Here is a 21602-nt window from a genome sequence, read left to right on the forward strand (position 1 = left end):
TCTGGAAATTGTTCATTTGTAAATATCATATCTGCACACTTGTAAATATCAATACATTAATTTAAACTTGCCCCCCCCCCCATACATTTCTACTTCTGTATAGTGCATATTTAATTCTCTGTTTTTCTTATATTACAGAAGTGTTATAATTCCTATGTATGTCTGCTCTATAATGTATGTTTGCACTTTGTCCACACTTTCTTCTGCACTTGATGCTCCTGTCTACAAGACAAATCCTTGTGTGTGTGAACATGCTTGGTAATAAAGCTATTTTTGACTTTATTAAAAAAGGAGAAGGAGAGGTAGGGGCAAAAGGGGTGTATGTTTTTTTTTTTTACCGTTTTGCCAATAAAGCCTTTACTTTAGCAATTCTGTCACTTTTCTCTTACGTAAACCATTGATGACTCATTCACTATGCAGTACACATGTAAAATTAATTCACACATTCACACATTATTATTTAAATATAAGATATCTCATATTGTATTTTCAATACATATTGAACTGTGATATGGCAAGTAATGCAGTTTTTGTACTGCCATTAATTGTTATCCTTTTGACAGTCTATGCACTGTGATTGACTATATGTTCCTACTGGATAGAAAAACAGTGCTAATGTTTCGACCGAATGACTCGATTCTGAATCAAGTTTGCTGTGTTTTGATAGAGTTGGTAGCCTACAGTATATGTAGAAAAAGGTATTTGGCATTTTGGAATGTAGAGTTTGTATTTACTTAAAGGGTACATAGCAGTTTCACCTAACCTCATGTTAATCTTGAGTACCTAGTACTGCATCCTTCATATATCCAAAAAGTCTTTAGTTTTATCATACTTGTAAAAGAAAAATACAGCTTTCCGAATCTTTCCGGATCTTTCTGGCCAACATGTGCGCGGGTGCGCTTTTCCGACAAAAATGCTCTTATAAGGAGTTCTGCTCTGTGTTCCGCTCTTGTCTACGTCATTAGATCCACATCGAAAAAAAAAAACAGCCGAAACTTGTACCAACCCGGAAGTAAGATTTTCGGCACAGAAATTCTCAGTCCTTCTTCTACATTATTTCTACATCAACTTTGGCCATGTTTAGCACGAGAATCCATCTCTTTAACACTCTGAACAACTCTGAATACAGGAAACACCATTGTACCCCCCCTTTAACAAATTTTGGTTTTGGCCATAAAATGAACTTTTTGGCTAATTGTGTGATAGGTCTGTAGGTGAGTTGCTGTGTTAAGAGTTTATAAAAAGTACTACTTTAAGTAGGTAGCCTATATTGGTAAACACTTGTTAGCAACTGAAAAAATTAAATAAATAAATAAACAAAATAATATGATCCGACCAGAATTAGCGTTTTAAAAATTAAAACGCCAGTCACACAATTGAAACATCCGAATAAAATTTATTTGTGTGCGTGTGTTTTCCCTCATCAATAAGACAGAACCATAGGTCGCTCTGGAATTCTTTATTCTGATTGGCCAATGGTGATGACCCTGATGATGAGGAATTTCAACATGGATCTTATTGGTTGCATTTGTAAAAAAAAAATCCGTTAGATTTTTACTATAAAAAATTATTAGGGTATGGCTCATTGTTATCCTTGTAAACAGCACATTATTATAGAAGATATACATTATACAGGCGAATTTAGAGTTTAAATATAAATGGGTCCATATCAGGGCTACTATAGCAGTAGTTGACATAGCCTACAGCTTGATGAGTGAGTGAGTGTGTCGTGTGTCCTGCAGTGGTCCATGTGCAGAAGTGTTCTGGCCCTTTAATAAAGTTGTGTGGCCCAGCTCTGTGTGTTGGGAGAACACTGCTGGAGGCTGCTCGGGAACTTCAGGAATGGCGTAAGACATGCAACTCCATCCGGGCAAAATACTGATGCAAACACCATCCACACATGCCCAGGGCCTTTAGTAAATGCTCGTTTGTCCCGTGGATCATCGCTAAAGTGGGTAATTGTATAAAGACAGCATGACTGCATGATTTGTGAGGCTTTTCAACAACTCGTCGCCAAAGTTTTTTTCCGCTAACCTGCTCGCCTCTCCATATTTGATTTGCTAAGTAAGTGCAAAACAGATTTAATGTAAAATCGAAAACACGCAAACGCATTTAATACGTGTTCAACGTTTGATTTTGGTGCAACTTCTTGTTTTAAGAGTTTGTGTGGACTTTGAAGAGGGAAAGTGTTGTCATCAGAGCTAGCCAGTTAGCCATCTGAGTTCAGCAGCAGTAAACGGCACACTAACCATCTTCGTCTCGAACTATAAGAAAATTAAGTCACCAGTCAGATATACGTGCACAAAATGTATCTATATCTTTATTAGTGCTCAACTCTAACTTAAGTTTCCCTGCAGCTGTTGCTATGCAACGTACAGTGTCTAGCCAATCATCAACATGCTGTTTTATTAAACAGTTTAGTAAACACTGCTTTCTAGTTAGTAAACATCTGACTTTTCTATTTGTTTTTCTTTCTATAGCATCATGCCATCTTTGATGCTGTAAAGTTTGATGCAGAAAACCAGTTTGCAGCCTGGCTGGAGACACACACACACACACTCACACACACCTGCTGCTGCTGGAGTTTGTTTAGGGACACATCTGGATTAATCTTCCCCTTTCTGGATTGAAAAATGAAAGTGACTGTGACTTTCGGAAGGACTGGTGTTGTTGTCCCATGTAAAGAAGGATGGACAGTCCGGGATCTCATCCAGCAAGCCACCCAGAGATACAGAAAACTACTAGAACAGGCGAGTATACTACTCTTTTATTATTATTTTAAATAAACCCTCATTATTTGCTTTATTCCACTGAACACAAAGGAGCTGTTTAACAAAATGTTTGTGCATGCGTTAATGAGATTTGAGAATCAAAGGATATTCAATGAATTATTAATTAAAAATTATTTGCCATCATTTTGTCAGATAAAAATAAAATGGACTACCATTCGAAATTGGGGGTCAGTAAAATGTTTTTTATGTTTTGGAATAAAATCTCTTAGCTCACTCAGTTTCATACAGTAAAAAACTATAAATAACTGTTTTCTATTTGAATATATTTTAAAATATATTTTTTAGTAATTTATTCTGTTGGTGCTCAACATTTGGTGAAACATTTCTTCTTATTAATATTGAAAACAGTTGCTATATATATATATATATATATATATATATATATATATATATATATATATATATATGGTTGCCGTGCTTTTGCCAAGTATGACATGTTCCTGGATCAACATTAATATTAAAAATATAGATTTAACCCAATCTCTACCCCTAAACCTAACCCAGGGGTAGGCAAGTTCGGTCCTAGAGAGCCGCAGTCCTGCACAGTTCAGCTCCAACCCTGAAAAAAAAAACTCACCTGCCTGTACCTTAGTAATCCTGAATGGATTGATGAGCTTGTTCAGGTGTGTTTGATTAGGGTTGAAGCTGAACTCTGCAGGTCTGCGGCTCTCTAGGACCGAACTTGCCTACCCCTGACCTAACCCGACCCATAATTTATTCCTAAAATCAGTGGGAAATGATAGCTGATTAACAAGAGTGTAGAAGCACCTAACCCTGATTGTAAGCCTAAAACAGATATTTCCTGAAAGGTTATATCTGAATTCTGATTGGTTGATTGGAATGTTCCAGGATCAACAAGGATGTTGATCCAGGAACATGTTGTACTTGGTCAAATCACGCTCACCATATATATATATATATATATATATATATATATATATATATATATATTTTTTTTTTTTTAATTTTTTTAATTTTTAATTTTTTTCAATCATGCTCACCATTATATATATAAAATAAATATATATATAATGGTGAGCATGATTGAAAAAAATTAAAAATTTATAATTTTGAAGAAAATTAATTTAAAAAGAAATATCATTATTCGGAATTATATATATAATATATATATATATATATATATATATATATATATATATATATATATATATTTAATAATGTCACTTTTAATCAATTTAACGCATCTTTGCTGAACAAGTGTTGATTGCTTTAAATAATAAATTTATCAAATCTGAACTGGCTAACCAGATTGGCAGACTAAATAACAAGAAAAGGCAAAGAACAACATTAGTAAATAATAATGACACACTTTTTTTGATGAGCTATTCCTTCAAGGACTAATGTGTTTTGTATCACATCTTGTACATCTTTAAAAAAACGTTTATAATAATTCTGGGATTTAATACTTCAGTAACAGTATTCAGCATAGTGTCGTTTAATTAAGTCTTACCGTAACGCAGAATGGCCAAAATCACAATGGGATTACCTACACGCACACGCGTATGTTTTAATATTTGGTTTTACATTTAATTAGAGGATGATCAAAATGTATGTGTTACCTTACGGGATTGAATGAACTGGAAAGACCTTATTCATTAATTTCAAACTTGTTAGTCAAAATCATGTGCTCGGAGCCTGATGGGAGCTGAAATGTCGACCTTCACTCTTATTATTGTAAAATTTAAACGGGGTTCATAAGTGCCTTTCTCTGATGACAGGAATCTGCAAAGCTGATTTTATGAAGTTGGGGGCAGATGTGCCTTGTCCAATTTTTCTGTGTGATAAATGCAAATCAGAGTTAAAATATGGCAGCCGTTCTGTCCCCTGAGAGCTGACCCTTTGCCCCCTCATCAGATATTTCTCTCATCGCTGCTTGAGCTTCATTATATAAATAGTACATCAGTTTGAGTGGCACCCATTTTCGCCGGCTTTCTCCAATCTCCGTGGACCGATGGGGATGTGGATTCGCCACTCTCCCGGCGCATTAAGGTTTAGGTGGGCTTCTAATAAACAACAGGCTTTTCATCCCGCCTCGCTCCAGGAGACTCCAGGCCCAAATGAACCCATAGATTGCTGCGAGACTTCCTCACCTTACAATTTATTGCGTTATTGCTTTGTCTTTAGAGTAGCCAATTTGACTGATGGGTTTTGTAGTGAAGCAGGTGTAGTGATCAGACCCGGGAAGGCGGTGGTCTTGTATTGCACCCTGTCGCTTTTGAGATAGTAATATGAGAGAGTAATATGCGATAGATTTGGCAGGTCAGGGCTCTGACAGGAGATTGCCAGTCGGATCCGTGTATTGATGGTTTTAGTATGCAATCGGCGTGCAAGATCTTAACACGCATTCACTCTTAGGGGCCACTGTGGGATTTTTTTTATTTCAGGTGGGCACGTCCTTTCACTCAGACACGTTTATGTCCATGCCTAGCCTTTATTTGTGTGTTTGTTATTCCCATCAGCTCAGTGTTATTGGCTGTTAGTCTCAAGGGAATTGGCGCGTGGGCTGGTGACGCACAGAAGGCCTCGGTGAGGAGCTGTTTGGAGATCCTGATTGGCTGCTGTCTCCAGGGCCTTATTTCTGATGTTTGGCCCCCGCAGAGTTTCTATGATCTGGCTCTAGTCAGTCAGGGTCACAAGAAGTAGTGTTTGCGCAGTACTTAATATCGGACTATATTGTAATGTGAAGTTTGTAAGTTAACGATTTCCCCGATATGTGCTTTGATACAGACTTTCAAGTTCTCTAGGGTATGAGGATTTCTCCTGAATTTGTCTAGTGAGACTGTGTTAAGGTCTGGTCATATTACTGGAATTTTGTGTGCAAAAAAGTTCTGATATGTATGAAGTACTCTTCACACAGGAGTCACTTTTAAAACTGGTAACTTTCTTGAGGTCAACACGGTGAGTTTATGTGACCAACATGGACATGAGAGAAACCTGTGTCGGGAGCTTTTTTCAGGAAATTTCCCTAAGAAATTGAAAGCACCTTAAGGGTCAATGACATTCTCATTTTTGGGGGCTGGATCTATTAAAAAAAATACTGTTAAATGAAATTCTTACCTGTGATTATAATGTCTGGATTTATAAGAAAATAAATAAAATGAAATAATAATAAAAAAAATTGCTTTAGTGCTTTTAATATTTGAAAAAAAAGTTGTCTGTCAAAGTCATGTTGTGCAACCAACATGTGGAGAAAAACAACAAAAAGTCTCTTAAAATATCAGATAATTTGACCTTTTATGAGTTCACAAAATTTTGGTATTGATTTAAACCTAATCCAAATAAGAGCAAGAGTGTACATGAAAAAAGTTACATGTATGCAAGCAAGCATACAGATCATATTTACACACTCTCACACAATATGATGGATAATGGTATTAGCTTTATGAATAGTACTATGCAGCACATGATATTAGGTTTGGTTGTGTTTCGTTTATGATTGCAATCGTTGTAAGCAGCATGGTTTGTCAGTACTGAGAAGGAGGTACAATCGATCTTTGTGATAGATTGTTTTCATTACTTGGTTCTTTTCCCTGTGAGACTGTATGATTCAGAGCTGCTGGTAACTAATGTCCTTCAGGTTTCCCTCGAAGTTTCATTAATAGAGTTAATAATCATAATGCTGCATTTATTCATGAATGCAGGGTGGCTTCACAAATCATGTATCAGCGCTTTCAGTAGAAATGCAGAACAAATGGAGCTTTATGTTTGCAGGAATACTAACACCCTCATCAATCAGTGCGGTTTTTGAACCTTTCTTAAACTTCATGGCTCTTCCAAACCTTTTAAAGCTTGAATTCAGTGCCAGTATGTTCAGTATTTGCTAGCAAGTTTTGCTGAAAGAACGTGGATGATTTGGGGTTACTGTGTCTGATAGCTTACACATTGATTACCATAGACAAGCAACAGACACGTTGAGCTTGCTCTGGGTGTTTTGTAAAGTCGCCTACAAGCTGGAGAAAGCTCTGACAGAGTCTTTGATGGATAGAAATTCATAAGATGTGTTTTGAGACTGTAAAAAGAGCCGGGGGAGTTTGAAATCAAGCAGGAGTAGATTGAATTGGTCAACTGAAATACAGCAGACTTTTGGTTTCATTGACAGATCATCACATGCGTAAACCCTTGCTGTTTTCTATTATCCCGTCTCTACTGTACATGATAATTCAGCCATTGAGACTCATTATTATTTAATTACTAATATTTTAGTGAAGGCTTCATCTGATCACACCAGAAAGCGTGCTGATTATGAGTTAACTGCCTGTAATTATCTGTTTTAAATGCTCGGACATTAGCAAGATTTCAGCATGTTAGTGGTAGGCTTTGGTTTGTAGATTGTGGTGGATTATCCCTCCTGCTCATCTAATTGGCAGAGTGGTTGACTGAGACTGACTAGTCTATCTATAATTTTTTTTAACTTCATATATTAGCACCATTGCTTTATTTATATTTAGGCCAAATGGTGACACATCCTGTACTTTCTATGAAGCGTAATGTTAAGTTTTCTTTGAACACAAGTAAATGCTAAGAAAAAAGTGAATGTATCCATGTGTGATATTGTGTAAATAAATTCTAAAAATGAATTAAAATGCATAACATATACTAAGGCTGCACATTGTGTCGTTTAAGCATCGATATCGCGATGTACGAATCCACGATAGTCACATCGCAGGATGTGCGATGTAGGCTGTCGTAGTTGATCTGTTATTCATTAACTGTACGGGCCAGCTGCTCCCCGGCCCTTGACGAATGTGATTCGCAGATTAATTGCACAGCTTAAACATCATAGAGTGACAGTTTTTTCTTTGACAGGACTGAAAAACACATGCAAGTTTAACAGGGCAGAGAGAGAGAGAGAGAGAGAGCGCGAGAGAGACACAGAGAGAGGGAGAGAACGCACGCGAGAGAGACAGAGAGAGAGCGCGCGCACGCGAGAGAGACAGAGAGAGAGCGTGCGCGAGAGAGACAGAGAGAAACAGAGAGCGCGCGCGAGAGAGACAGAGAGAGACAGAGAGAGAGCGCGCGCGCGAGAGAGACAGAGAGAGAGAGAGCGCGCGCGCGAGAGAGACAGAGAGAGAGAGCGCGCGCGCGAGAGAGACAGAGAGAGAGAGCGCGCGCGAGAGAGACAGAGAGAGAGAGAGCGCGCGCGAGAGAGAAAGAGAGAGAGAGCGCGCGCGCGAGAGAGAAAGAGAGAGAGAGCGCGCGCGCGAGAGAGAAAGAGAGAGAGAGCGCGCGCGAGAGAGAGAAAGAGAGAGAGAGCGCGCGCGAGAGAGAGAAAGAGAGAGAGAGCGCGCGCGCGAGAGAGAGAAAGAGAGAGAGAGCGCGCGCGCGAGAGAGACAGAGAGAGAGAGAGCGCGCGCGAGAGAGAGACAGAGAGAGAGAGCGCGCGCGAGAGAGAGACAGAGAGAGAGAGAGCGCGCGCGCGAGAGAGAGACAGAGAGAGAGAGAGCGCGCGCGAGAGAGAGACAGAGAGAGAGAGAGCGCGCGCGAGAGAGAGCGCGCGCGCGAGAGAGAGACAGAGAGAGAGAGAGCGCGCGCGAGAGAGAGACAGAGAGAGAGAGAGCGCGCGCGCGAGAGAGAGACAGAGAGAGAGAGAGCGCGCGCGAGAGAGAGACAGAGAGAGAGAGAGCGCGCGCGAGAGAGAGACAGAGAGAGAGAGCGCGCGCGAGAGAGACAGAGAGCGTGCGCGAGAGACAGAGAGAGAGAGAGAGAGCGAGCGAGCGCGCGCGAGAGAGAGACAGAGAGAGAGCAAGCCGTCTTCAAACAACAGGAGCGCTGTCTTGCTCTCTCTCCCTCCCCGCATATTAATCAATTGACGCGATGGTGTCGATGTTTAAATCATTTAAAATGAGAATGTAAGTGTGCTCACCCCATTTTTGTTTGTAAGAAAAAATATCGAAATATATATCGCAGAAAAATAAAATATCGCAATGTCATTTTTTCCCAATATCGTGCAGCCATACATGCCAACCCTCCCTAATTTTCCGGGAGACTCCCGAATTTCAAAGCCCCTCCCGAAAATCTCCCGGACCGACCTTTCTCCCGAATTTCTCCCGATTTCCACCCGGACAACAATATTGCTACACCATCCGTCACTGGGCGCCGTTTTAGACCAAACGCTTGCGCTCCCATGGCGTCTGTCGTTGCTATGCAACCAAACTGCGCTCTCCATGATGACGACGAAGAAGTATCAGCAAAGGATTAATTGATTTCTAGCCTCACCTCGGCTCGCATTAGCTTTACTGCTAGATATATTTCTGGAGATGAGAAGGAAAAACCCGCCTGGAAAAAGTAGCGCACCACGTTGCTTCCATTATGAGCGTGCTCACTGCGGCTCTCAGAGAGAGCGTGCGCGAGAGAGACAGAGAGAAACAGAGAGCGCGCGCGAGAGAGACAGAGAGAGACAGAGAGAGAGCGCGCGCGAGAGAGACAGAGAGAGAGAGAGCGCGCGCGCGAGAGAGACAGAGAGAGAGAGCGCGCGCGCGAGAGAGACAGAGAGAGAGAGCGCGCGCGAGAGAGACAGAGAGAGAGAGAGCGCGCGCGAGAGAGAAAGAGAGAGAGAGCGCGCGCGCGAGAGAGAAAGAGAGAGAGAGCGCGCGCGCGAGAGAGAAAGAGAGAGAGAGCGCGCGCGAGAGAGAGAAAGAGAGAGAGAGCGCGCGCGCGAGAGAGAGAAAGAGAGAGAGAGCGCGCGCGCGAGAGAGACAGAGAGAGAGAGAGCGCGCGCGAGAGAGAGACAGAGAGAGAGAGCGCGCGCGAGAGAGAGACAGAGAGAGAGAGAGCGCGCGCGCGAGAGAGAGACAGAGAGAGAGAGAGCGCGCGCGAGAGAGAGACAGAGAGAGAGAGCGCGCGCGAGAGAGAGCGCGCGCGCGAGAGAGAGACAGAGAGAGAGAGAGCGCGCGCGAGAGAGAGACAGAGAGAGAGAGAGCGCGCGCGCGAGAGAGAGACAGAGAGAGAGAGAGCGCGCGCGAGAGAGAGACAGAGAGAGAGAGCGCGCGCGAGAGAGAGACAGAGAGAGAGAGAGCGCGCGCGAGAGAGAGACAGAGAGAGAGAGCGCGCGCGAGAGAGACAGAGAGCGTGCGCGAGAGACAGAGAGAGAGAGAGAGAGCGAGCGAGCGCGCGCGAGAGAGAGACAGAGAGAGAGCAAGCCGTCTTCAAACAACAGGAGCGCTGTCTTGCTCTCTCTCCCTCCCCGCATATTAATCAATTGACGCGATGGTGTCGATGTTTAAATCATTTAAAATGAGAATGTAAGTGTGCTCACCCCATTTTTGTTTGTAAGAAAAAATATCGAAATATATATCGCAGAAAAATAAAATATCGCAATGTCATTTTTTCCCAATATCGTGCAGCCATACATGCCAACCCTCCCTAATTTTCCGGGAGACTCCCGAATTTCAAAGCCCCTCCCGAAAATCTCCCGGACCGACCTTTCTCCCGAATTTCTCCCGATTTCCACCCGGACAACAATATTGCTACACCATCCGTCACTGGGCGCCGTTTTAGACCAAACGCTTGCGCTCCCATGGCGTCTGTCGTTGCTATGCAACCAAACTGCGCTCTCCATGATGACGACGAAGAAGTATCAGCAAAGGATTAATTGATTTCTAGCCTCACCTCGGCTCGCATTAGCTTTACTGCTAGATATATTTCTGGAGATGAGAAGGAAAAACCCGCCTGGAAAAAGTAGCGCACCACGTTGCTTCCATTATGAGCGTGCTCACTGCGGCCGCGCGCCTACGGTTGAAATAACGACCTTGAGCGCGAAAAAGATGCGATATGTGAACGGCCCCTAGAAGCAGACGTCTGAAATGAAAGGCAAGAACAGCTATTTATTTAGCTTTAGACTGTTAAATGAACATTTAAAAATGAAATGTCATAATTATAATGTTTTGAGAGTTTACTTATGTAATTGTTGCATTAGGCTATGAATTAATAAATGTTTATTGATAAGATCTAGCTATTTCATATCTCTTCATTTACAGCAGCTAACAAATTAGGGTCTAACCTCCTGAGGAGAGGCCTTAAGGAATTGAATTTGTCAAATAAATGAATTACATTTTTCTTTGCGTTTGTGTATGTGATATTATATATGACGACACATCGTTTGTGTATGTGATATATATGATGACACACAACCCCCCCACCCCCCGGTCCTTTTTAATATCTCCCTAATTCTGAGGTCTCAAGGTTGGCAAGTATGCGTGCAGCCCTAACATATACTGCAAACTGTGATTGATTTTGTGTCAAAGTGTGCTTATGTAAATTAATGAATAAATTAAATGATGCCCCAAACTTAGTTAACTGGAACTTTGTGTAATATACACCAGACTAAAGAGAGCCTAAAGGAACAAACTCAATTTTTTTTTTTTTTTTTTTTTTTTTTTACTTTTGTATTTTGAAGGAAATGTCTTGAGGTTGAGACCGTTAGTATGATCTTTCTAGTTTCATCTCTAGTCATGAAATGGCATTCTTAATTAAAATGAGATCTTGAAGATGTAACATCAACATTTAATTTTAAAGGAAATAGTATTCCAATGCTTAATCCAAGCCAAATACACCCAGTCTGGGCTAAGCTCCAAATATCCATGGATCCTAGAACCACCCCTGACTCTCAAAATGCTAAAACTCTTTCAAAGCATTTCTTGCATCTCTTATTTTTTCTACTGCAAAGCTCTGCTTGTTTAGTAACCAAATGTGTTTAATGCTAATTTTCAAGATCATTACTTTTGGACTTTTAAATAGTCAACTGCAAGCACGATGTCCCCAAAGAATGGAGATCTAATTATACAGAGCTTCATTAGGGCCAACTAGTTGAATAATTGATTAGATTATGCAATGACTACTTTATGTAGTTTTCCAGATCCTTTTCCTTTTGTTTTAGGATTTTATATGGAACATCAAGTTGGCGACCCAACAGAGTACCACAATTATATTTTATTTGAACCTTGCATTGTTTGTTTAATGGTCACATGACCTTTGACTTCAGCAACAATACCTTAGGGAACCCTTTTCTGCTCACTTTTAAAAGTTGATAAGCCTAATTATTTTGCTATCCTCTACATAATTATGTGATTATTTGCATTCAGCATGGTTTTCCCAGTTGTCTGTGACCCTACCAGAACAGACCTGTCACCATTTTTGGTCACGACGCACAAGTTTCGGACCACTGCTCTACTAAAAGGTTTTCCCCATTCACTTTGGTCTAGTTTTATGGATGGGTTAATTGCGTGTAGGCTTTGTTGCACTGAAGGCAATCAACTTCTCCAAACGCCTGTAAGTTAATAGAGGTTAAGCTGTAGCCTTACTCTCTGCGTTTCATATTTGTGGACAGTTCGACCTCTTAGCTAGCTGTCACAGTTTGGAGCACAACCACTTGGCTGTGCATTATCTCGTCGGTGATAGAGCGCCGAGAAGTGTTGTTAATTATCAGATTTCCTTCTCCGCCATTGAAGTCTCAGCAGCTCACAGTCTTGCGTTTTTTGTTATGCTAATCTAAAACATTTTCCTGCAGCTGTGTAATTATGCATTTAATGCGTTTCAGGATTAAAGCGAACGAGAAATGGCCTAGATTTAGTTGCGCTAATCTTCAGCCTTTTAAACAGTGCCATACATCAGCTATCACTTGAAAAGAGCGCGGTTACCACTTTGAGGATTTGCTATCAAATTTTGCCGCATACATACTGCGGCCTTCTGCTTTGTGTATTGCTTTGTGTTTCGTTATATTCAATGAGGTGTTTTCCATTGACCCGGACATGTCAGTTTCCAGTGGGAAGAAAAGACGCCTGTGATCTTCAGCCAGCTCTCTCAAGAATGTTCCGGGCTGGGAAATGTGCTTGAGTCGAAGGCCATACATACTTATCATGTCTGCAAGCCTTTGTCCAGAGGCAGTAAATTGTTTGAGAGAGAGAGAGACCTTAAGCGGAGGAAGTGCTTGGGAGTCACTCAGGAAGTTATCAGGCCGTTGAAAAACGACACTTAATTACCCAGGCAGACGTAGGCCGGGGTTGTGCTGCTGTTTTTTCATTAAGCTCAGGAATGCCAGCTGCACAAGTGCTGAGTTTGCTGCCAAAGCAGCTGATATCATGGAAAGTTCTGGACTTGTGCCAGCAAGAAAACAATTAGCACGCCTCCCCTCAGAGACAGAGTCGGTTAGCATCTGCTCTCAATGAGAAGCATTCCACGCTAGGTGCGTGGTTTGTGATGGAAACTACCTCTGGACCTCAAGATGTCCTTGTGAAGTACCTCTGTTCAGCCTTCAGCGATTTAGGCGGTTTTGGCAGCAGAACTCGCTCTCAGAAACATAATGTGCTATTTTCTGTGCATCAACATCCGCTGTTGTGGTTTTATTTGTCTGTAATCATTGTTTTCAGTGACAGTTGGAGGCATAGTGCTGTCTTTGAAGAAATTTCTTGGAATAAACCAAATAAATACAACATGTTCTTAGGCTTGTAAGTAAGCCTGTGTTTTGCTTTTATTTTAGTGAAGGCCGTTATGAGTTAGGTTTGGGTTGGGTTTTCATGCCTTCCAGCTGAACTAATGTCCTTGCACTATAGATGGATTAAGAGCTTTTTAGTAGTTGATCTACATTTATTCTTATTAATTTTGATAATTAACCTTTTGACAGTGTGCTGTGTAAAAGGGGCTGTTTATTTTTGCAGTGTATTTTTTTTTCTTTTTCTGGTGGATTTTTCAGATAGCTGTGCATGTTGAATCAGCCCATCGGGGAGAGAGATCATTTTGATTGGCTATTCAGCTTAGCTAAGCAGTGTACGAGAAGAAAAGGGAGTAAAAGATGAAGTCCGGAAAAACAAAATCCATTGGTGGCGAATGAGATTGGGGTAAAAATGGTAATTATGGACTGCTATGTTTATGGTTGGTATATCTGCAGTCCAAGCTTTTTCGGTTTTTCTTTTTGAATGATGAATACAGACTACTGCCACCTGCTGGTATGGAGAGTTATTTCATCTCATATATGTCCAGAACATACATACTAGTTGGCCGTTGGCTGTAGACTTTCTGGTGTGTTCATGCACAACTTTTTTGGTCCATACAACATGAGGTAACGCCACAGTGGCTTCCATTGCTTCTAGTTCTTTGATGTTGGTTTGGTGTGTCTGGGCCTTTAATCTTTCCACTATAAGAAGTGGATTTTTAAAACATCATGTTAAAAACAGTCCAGCTTTTAAAATTTGACTCCAGCATTTGAGGCCCCTGCTTTCTTTATTATAAGGTTGTGCTTCTTCCAGCTGCTCTTAAAAACCTGTCCGATTGGAGTCAGACATGGAACCAGGCTTATTTCAGACGGCTTCCTTAAGATAGTCAACTAGCCGTTTAGCCAGCCCGCTGTCTAGTCATTCTCTAGTGTCCACCTGCTGTTGGCCATTCCATGTATACTGTGGACAAGGCTGTGTGCTTCAGTCTTGTAGGGTGTGTGTGTGTGTGTATGTCTGTCTAAAGCATATTAATATGGTATGGGTTCCTGATTATTGTATTAACGCTGCTGATATTTATCAAACACAATACTGGAGTAGGACTGGAGAGTCCAGATATGCTGTCTGTTCAGAACTCTTTCTCTATCTCTTAGTCTCATTTAAGTACTGATTATCCACATACATAGCCCTTCACATTGGCCTGTGTGCCTAGGAAAATATTAATTTCATTTGTGGTATCATATAAAATTATCTCATTTCATTCAGGCTATATTACAGTCCATAACAGAAAATGAGGTGTGGGTCAGAAAATGGTATGTTTATTAAATTCAATTCACGGCAAAATTGGTATTTTCATATTTGAGCAGAAAGTGCAAGAATGCAGCGCGGAGGTGGAAGATCGTTTTCCGAGATGGACAACGTCTTATTGCATCATTATCATCACCATCATGATCATCATTACTGTTTATGAGCTTGGTAATGATGTTAGGCTTGGTAATGGACCCTACACCAACAAAAGCAATCGTAAAAATACGGCAGGAGCCCCACTGCTCACTGTCATCAGGGTAAAAATTGCAAAATGTTCCAGACATTTCCATCGTTTCATTACAGCGCTGCTTCGCTATCTCCCGCTACACTTGTACCCTCATTCAATGGTCTTATAGCTGGGAATAGCTGGCCTTAATGTGGCATGTAATACAGCATTATTCCCATAGTCTGGCACACTGTCACTCTTTGTTGAATGTCAGAAACTGCCGCACTCATGGCCTTCGTCTCACCCTGTGTTGCTGCTAGCGTTCAAAAGCTCAGGGCCCATTTAGGTGAAATCGTGATTAAACAGGTGCGTTGGCTGTCAAATGTCATTTTGCTCATGGGCTGCATGAGATCATATGAGATCCAGTGCCATGGTGTTATTGTTTATTGAGTGAAATACAAGCTTTTTGTGACGCATTGGAAGTTCTGAAGTCTTCTAACATGACACTATGCCATAATAGAGACTGCAGAATAAGGAATAAGTGACATATGTATGCATGAAATAGTATGTAAAGTGTTATGCGTGTACCTTTAGAAAACTTGCTTAGGAAACTTTTAAATGCCTACAGGGACAGCATTGTAAAGATGGAGGAAATAATGTGTTTACATTTTTCATTGCTGGAGTATGGTTTTGTCATGCCTATTTCTTAGTGTTTTTCCATCATCTTTTTCTAGTAAAACATCGTAAAACATCATTGTATTTTGTCTTGTTGCATTAGCAACCCCCCCCCCCCCCCAGTGGTTTATGCTTAAAGCAAGTGCAAAACTTTCCATTCACATACTTTTTTTTTTTGAATGTAAATATTACCTATTTTAAGTTCCTTGGTAAATGTATCTTATTTAAAATATGCTTCTCTGCAACTATGTACTCTTGTTGTAAAAATATTTTTAACAGGAATTAAGACAACTCATATCTTAAATATAATAATATGTAACAAAATATAACAAATGTTACAGCAGTGAAAAAAAAACTCCATCTAATGAATATATAAGACGATTTCACCTCTTACACTTTATCAAATGTTAAACCTGCTTGAGATTGTGAACTCGTTAATTAGACTGCTGTTTCACAGCAATAATACAGAAGCATATTTTATGTAATTATAGATAATGATTACGACGGGTTTTCAAGCATAGTTTTTTTCCCCAAGAAATACATTCAATATTACCTCGCTTGTTAGCCCATTTGATTGAAGAGAGCTAAAACAGGACAAATGTCACTTTACAATTTTTTTTTTATATATGATTTAGTTTCCTCAAAATTAAGTTTTGTCTTTTTGGCCATTATTTGTATGTAAATGGAAAAAATTAAGAGGGTTTGTGAATTTTGGGTTTTCTCAGAATTAGGAGTAGAGTCAAACCAAAACTTTTGTTTGTAGTTGGTGCATTTTACCTTTGTAGGACAAGATTGATTGATCTGTAGATTTGGCTTTCTACTGTCCAAGAAGTCTAGTTTTCTTTTATCTCTTTTATGTTAAACATTGTATGTTTGTCTGGGTCTTGTATGTGTTAATGTATGTCAGTATGTACTGAGAGAAGGTCAAACCTTCTGACTGTTTTTCTATAGTGTTGAGAGACTGGGCTTTTAAATGAAAATTGTGTAAATATGAGTCATACACACAATCTCAATTTGTCTGGTGAGAACTGACAGCTCTGCTGTCCCACAAAAGCCAAGATAAACAGTGTAGGCCCATATCAAAGGTTCAGGTTTCGATCTATCAATGAAGTTTTGCTGTTACTCTATGCCAAGGCAAATACTGTTTAAGCATACTATACCTCCCACTACTACTTCCTCTACCTTGCAACATGGCATTGCCTGACATCAATCATCTCTCACTTGCTTTTTGTTAAGTTAGCATGCACCGTGAACGCAGCCAAAAAGTGAGATGTGATGACATAAGATCAGGCGCAAGATGGAATTAAGTCATTTGTTGTGCAGATGCCTTATTTATACCTCACTTCTTGGCATAAGCTGAAGTTGACATTTGGAGCTCAGATTCGGAGTTACATCACTCCGGTCTCTGGGAGCTGGTTGGCGGCAGTTGTGAGCTCACAAGGCTTTGATGATTTGTTGATGTGTTCTGCTTTGTGTTTGTCAGCATTAATCAGAAAAGTCCATGATAGTAATAGTGCCTTAAGACACTCCCCTGTAGGAGATGTTTGTCGAGGAGTGTTGCAAGACTGCAATGAAAGATGTCCTGTGCTGCTTGTACATCATAGTGTCCTCATACATGCTGCAGTAAAGTTAGCTCAGACTCATTGAGTACTGTTAGCTATGATGGGCAGGCTCAAGTCACTGCTTTTTTTAGAGAATAGTTACAGTTTAGACATCACTGTTGGAAACCTTGTTAACTGATATGTCTGAGGTCAGTAAATGTTTTTTTGCTGATTACAAACTCTGACACTTTTGTTTTGTAGGAGGGAGATTTCCTGGTACGAACCCACCATGTTGAGTACTGTGACGGGGGAATTCTGGACCCTGATGATGTGTTAACAGACCTAGTGGAGGACAAGGACAAGGTAAGTCTCAAGGAAACAGTCGGGTATTAATATTAGATCCGCAAGACTTTTGTTATGTCCTCTGTTTGCAAATAATTACCCATCAGTGGTAGCTTATAGTATAATGTGCATCTTCAATGTCCTAAAGTAAACATTAAGGCCTAAAGTAAACATTAAACCTTAGTAAGTGTTTCCTATTGAATTCAGGGAGTTCTTTCTCCACTTGCCTATATTATAAAAATATAACTGTTCTTAACTACCATATATATATATATATATATATATATATATATATATATATATATATATATATATATATATATATATATATATATTGTTTTGGAACATTTTCAGACAGTTCAGTAAATTAATCAGATTTTTATTTAGCATCCATTCAAGAACTCAGTGAATACTTTGTGACGAATACTTTCGTGAGAGTCATTCTTTTGTGAATAGAATCTCAGTGGTTGCAATGTATATTTATTTTTGGCTGTAGCCAGAGAAGACACAATAGAAGATGTGTTGGTTTTGTTTCATGTTGTGGTTTCCGGACCTTCAATTCACGCTGGAAGTTTACATCTAGAATAACATATGTTTTCTTTTGCTGTGGTGCTGTAGCTTCAGTGGTGTAGCGGTGTAGGAAACGGTGAAATCTGCCAAATAGAAGGTTATCCTTGGGTTTGTTCAGGGTGTAGGTATTTGGTCCAATAGCAATGAAATAATAAAACTGTGGAGCATTAGCTTGGGTACATTGACTTTTCACAGTATTTGATATATTGCTAATAGTGCCATTTGTTGGTAATGTCATTTAATCCAGAGCAACAGAACGGCCTAGGAAGGAACACCAAAACGCATTCACTTTCACAAATGTGGGAAGATTTGTTGAGAATTTGTGAGAAAATGTGAGAATTTATGGAAAACAAAATCACATGAATATGGAAAATCTCAGGTTAGTTTGCAATGCCATATGCGCCAAATATGTGTGCTGTGAAAAAGTAGAAAATAGGAAATATTTTACTGAATGTGAAGTGCTTTGGTGATGTTTTATAGAGGTTATAAAAAAATAAAACATTTTAACTGTAATGTATTTGTAACCTTTTATGGACATGATGGTCGTTCTCTGGTTATAATAGAAACACAGCATACGGTTCACGGTTTCATATGGAAAATGCATCGTTGACATTTGCTTGAGAGGAGGCCATTTGGACCACCCTCGCTGAGGAAAGAGTGGTCTCTCCAATGAGCCCTCGGGGTATTCTGTATGTCCTTACTCTATATGGAGGTTATTATATTGAGCTGTGTGGCTGCTCCTAACTCGATAACACAGAAGGGCATTTGCCTCTTAATTGAATTCTCTCAGACATCAGATGCAAAGCTTTTGATTCCTGCACGCTAATTAATAGAAGTGAAGGCATTATGGGCTGCATGCTCTCTCTCTCGGAGCAAGATGATTTCTGGGATATTGCTTTATAATCAAAGTGTGGAAGTGTTTTATAGGCTTTAGCCACAGGGAATGCAGACAATTTTCTGAGGAAAAATTTGCATATGAAAGATGAAAAATTGTCATGATTTAAAGATTATGAGTGGGACCATTAACTTAGATATGATAGTACCCAGTGATTCAGCATTCAGACCTTCTATAATTGGTCCTAACTAGGTCTATAAAACCAGTACTATTTTGGTAACATATTTTCATTTGGGGCTGCTGCTTCAAAGTTTTAATTTAATACAGTTAAAGATTAAATAAAGCAGTGGTTTAAAATAAAACAGATGCATTTCGGTGGTTCCCACAGGTTTGAAATATACTTGCGGTGTTAGCCGGGTGGAAAATTCAGCAAACACAGTCGAATCCAGCTGTGAAATCTTGTGAAGTGTGCATTTTTATCCAGCATGATCGCATGTTCTCTGCGTGATGGTCAGTCCATGTAAACTGAATGCTTTAAACTTTAAACTTGTGATTTCAAATTATGCTGCACATATTCATGCCATTTTCTCTGTGTGCTGTATGTAAAATGACGGTTACCCTGGCTTTATTTGAAAAATATGATTCCCAAATGCACACAAACTTCCCAGAAAACTGAGTGCTTTTTATTTATTTATTTTTTTTATGTATTACAATTTTATTAAATATTTATTTATTTGTGAAAAATACTGTCATCTAAAGTATAAGTATTTTTCTTTTACACATTTAAAAAAAAAATTCAAATCACATTACACATTCAATATTTTAATTGATTGAAATTCATTTTAATTACATAGGCTACTATTACATTTAATTACATACTAATAATATGTATTATTATATGCATTGTAAATTATGCAAAATTACAGCATTTAAATGGTAATGAATGTCAAATAATGTTCTTAGTTTTCTTTCTCTGGGGAAGCATCCCAGCCAGAAACTACAATAGTTTACTATGAATGAAATGAAAAATGAAATGCAATTAATTGTGTAACTTATATATATTAGTATTCAGTATGGGAATCAAGTAAAGGCTCATCAGAGTATTATAGCTTCTTAGTATGATTCTTTCATTAAAAAACCTGTTCAAGAAAAGAAATCTGAATTAACTATTTGCTCTTCATGTTAGTTTTGGAGTGCAGCCACAACCAGTGTCGATATCACAATAGAAATTTTTATCTTTCCTTTCTCATTTCAGTAGGTTCACAAATCAGGTAAAATAGTCTGATTTCCTTTCCAGTTGTGCTGTAGATACAGATGTAGATGGTGGAGTTATTGTAGGAACAGGAAACATTAGTGTCTTTTTATTGAACATTAATTGGTGTGAATATTCTGTGCCATAATTGACTGCATTTCATGTACGCTCACACAGAGACACACGTGTGCATACTTATATAAAAACATGCATTCACTTCTCACCATTTCTTCCATACTCACACTGGCACACAGTCCCCTGATGGTGTTGTGCCTTTATTCTGTTAGAGCGGGTATTTACTCATAAATCTAGACCGGGATGAGGAATAAGCCTTTACTGTAGTGATGTTGCCATGGTGACTACTTCCCAAATGTCACAGGCTGCATTACTGTATCCTGGTGATCCAATAATTATTCTTTCCTGTTTGTAAGCCAGTAATAGGATTTTCTTCCCTTCCTAATATTTTTTTACAGTGCTGCAGCGTTGGAGTCATTTCGAAACAGTATTTATATAAAGTAATGACTTTATAGCAGGTATGTGCTGTTGAGTGTACTTTTGAAATCAGTTTTTCAGAGCTCCTACATATGGTGCATGTTTGCGTTTGTGGAGTGTGCCAGTCGTCTTGTTAGAGTGTCAGATCTTCCTCTGTTAACAAAAACACAAGCGTGTTCTGGTAATTACTGAGCCACTCCCTCTGTAATGATGCTAGCATACCACTGACTCGACTGCTAAAACACACACAACCTGAAGGCACATTATAAGAGTGTTAAACTACACTCTAAATCACTTATGTTCAATATTTACTTAAAAATTAAGCCATAAATGACTCACCCTGAAGTCATCCTAGGTGTTTATGACTTTCTTCTTTCATACGAATCCAGTCGAAGTTGTCTTTGATCTTTCAAGCTGTTTGATGCCACTCAGCGGGTGTTGCACTGCATCAGTCCAAGAGAATTAAAAAAAAAAAAAAAAAAAATCTATGTCTCCTGGGGGTGAACAAAAGCCTTCTGTAGCGAATCGATGTTTTTGTAAGAAAAATATTCCTATTTAAAATGTAATAATCACTTTAATCTAGCTTGCGCTCACTGTAAAACGTGTGAGGTCTGCTTTTCGCATGCGCTGTTGAGTCTCGTGAAAACTAACATTTGTTACCAGGAGTAAAGGAAGTAAAGTTTCCTTACTTTAGCAAAGGAAAACCAGTCTCTTCTTGTCTTATATCGAAATCCTCCAACATTCTTCTTTACAAATCCTAATTTTGTACTTCTAATTAGTGACCATTGTTTTGTTTTGTTCTCTCCCTTCTGAGCAGCGCTTGCTCAAAGATGACCTCATACGTCATCCACCTGGAACTGCTTCATTTACAACTGTGAGCTCAAACTAGATCAAGGTGATTATTACGTTTTGAATATGGATATTTTTCTTACAAAAATGCATCGATTCGCTACAGGAGGCATTTGTGAGCCATGTTGAGACACTTTTATTTTTTATTTTTCTGGATGCGTTTTTTATTAAACTTCTCAAGGACTGATGCACTTCAGAACCCACTGAGTGGCATCAAACAGCTTGAAATATCAAAGAACATTTAAAAAAAAACTCCAACTCCTGAAAGAAGAAAGTCATATACATCTAGACTTCAGGGTGAGTAATTTGTTTCTTAATCTGAACAGATTTGGAGA

The 21602-nt window shown here is 39.4% G+C and overlaps 1 protein-coding gene across 1 annotated transcript in view; it reads left to right on the forward strand.

Moving 5' to 3' along the window:
* Positions 1 to 1739: 1739 nt before the first annotated feature.
* pard3bb (par-3 family cell polarity regulator beta b) overlaps positions 1740 to 21602 on the forward strand; it is a 314959-nt gene continuing 295096 nt past the window's right edge. The window contains exons 1-3 of the mRNA XM_059499737.1: positions 1740 to 2064; positions 2481 to 2750; positions 17189 to 17290. Of these exons, the coding sequence (XP_059355720.1) occupies positions 2634 to 2750; positions 17189 to 17290 (219 nt within the window). The 5' untranslated portion in view covers positions 1740 to 2064; positions 2481 to 2633. The remainder of the gene's footprint in view (positions 2065 to 2480; positions 2751 to 17188; positions 17291 to 21602) is intronic.

This window comes from Carassius carassius, chromosome 19, assembly GCF_963082965.1.
Source record: "Carassius carassius chromosome 19, fCarCar2.1, whole genome shotgun sequence".
Classification (NCBI taxonomy): domain Eukaryota; kingdom Metazoa; phylum Chordata; class Actinopteri; order Cypriniformes; family Cyprinidae; genus Carassius; species Carassius carassius.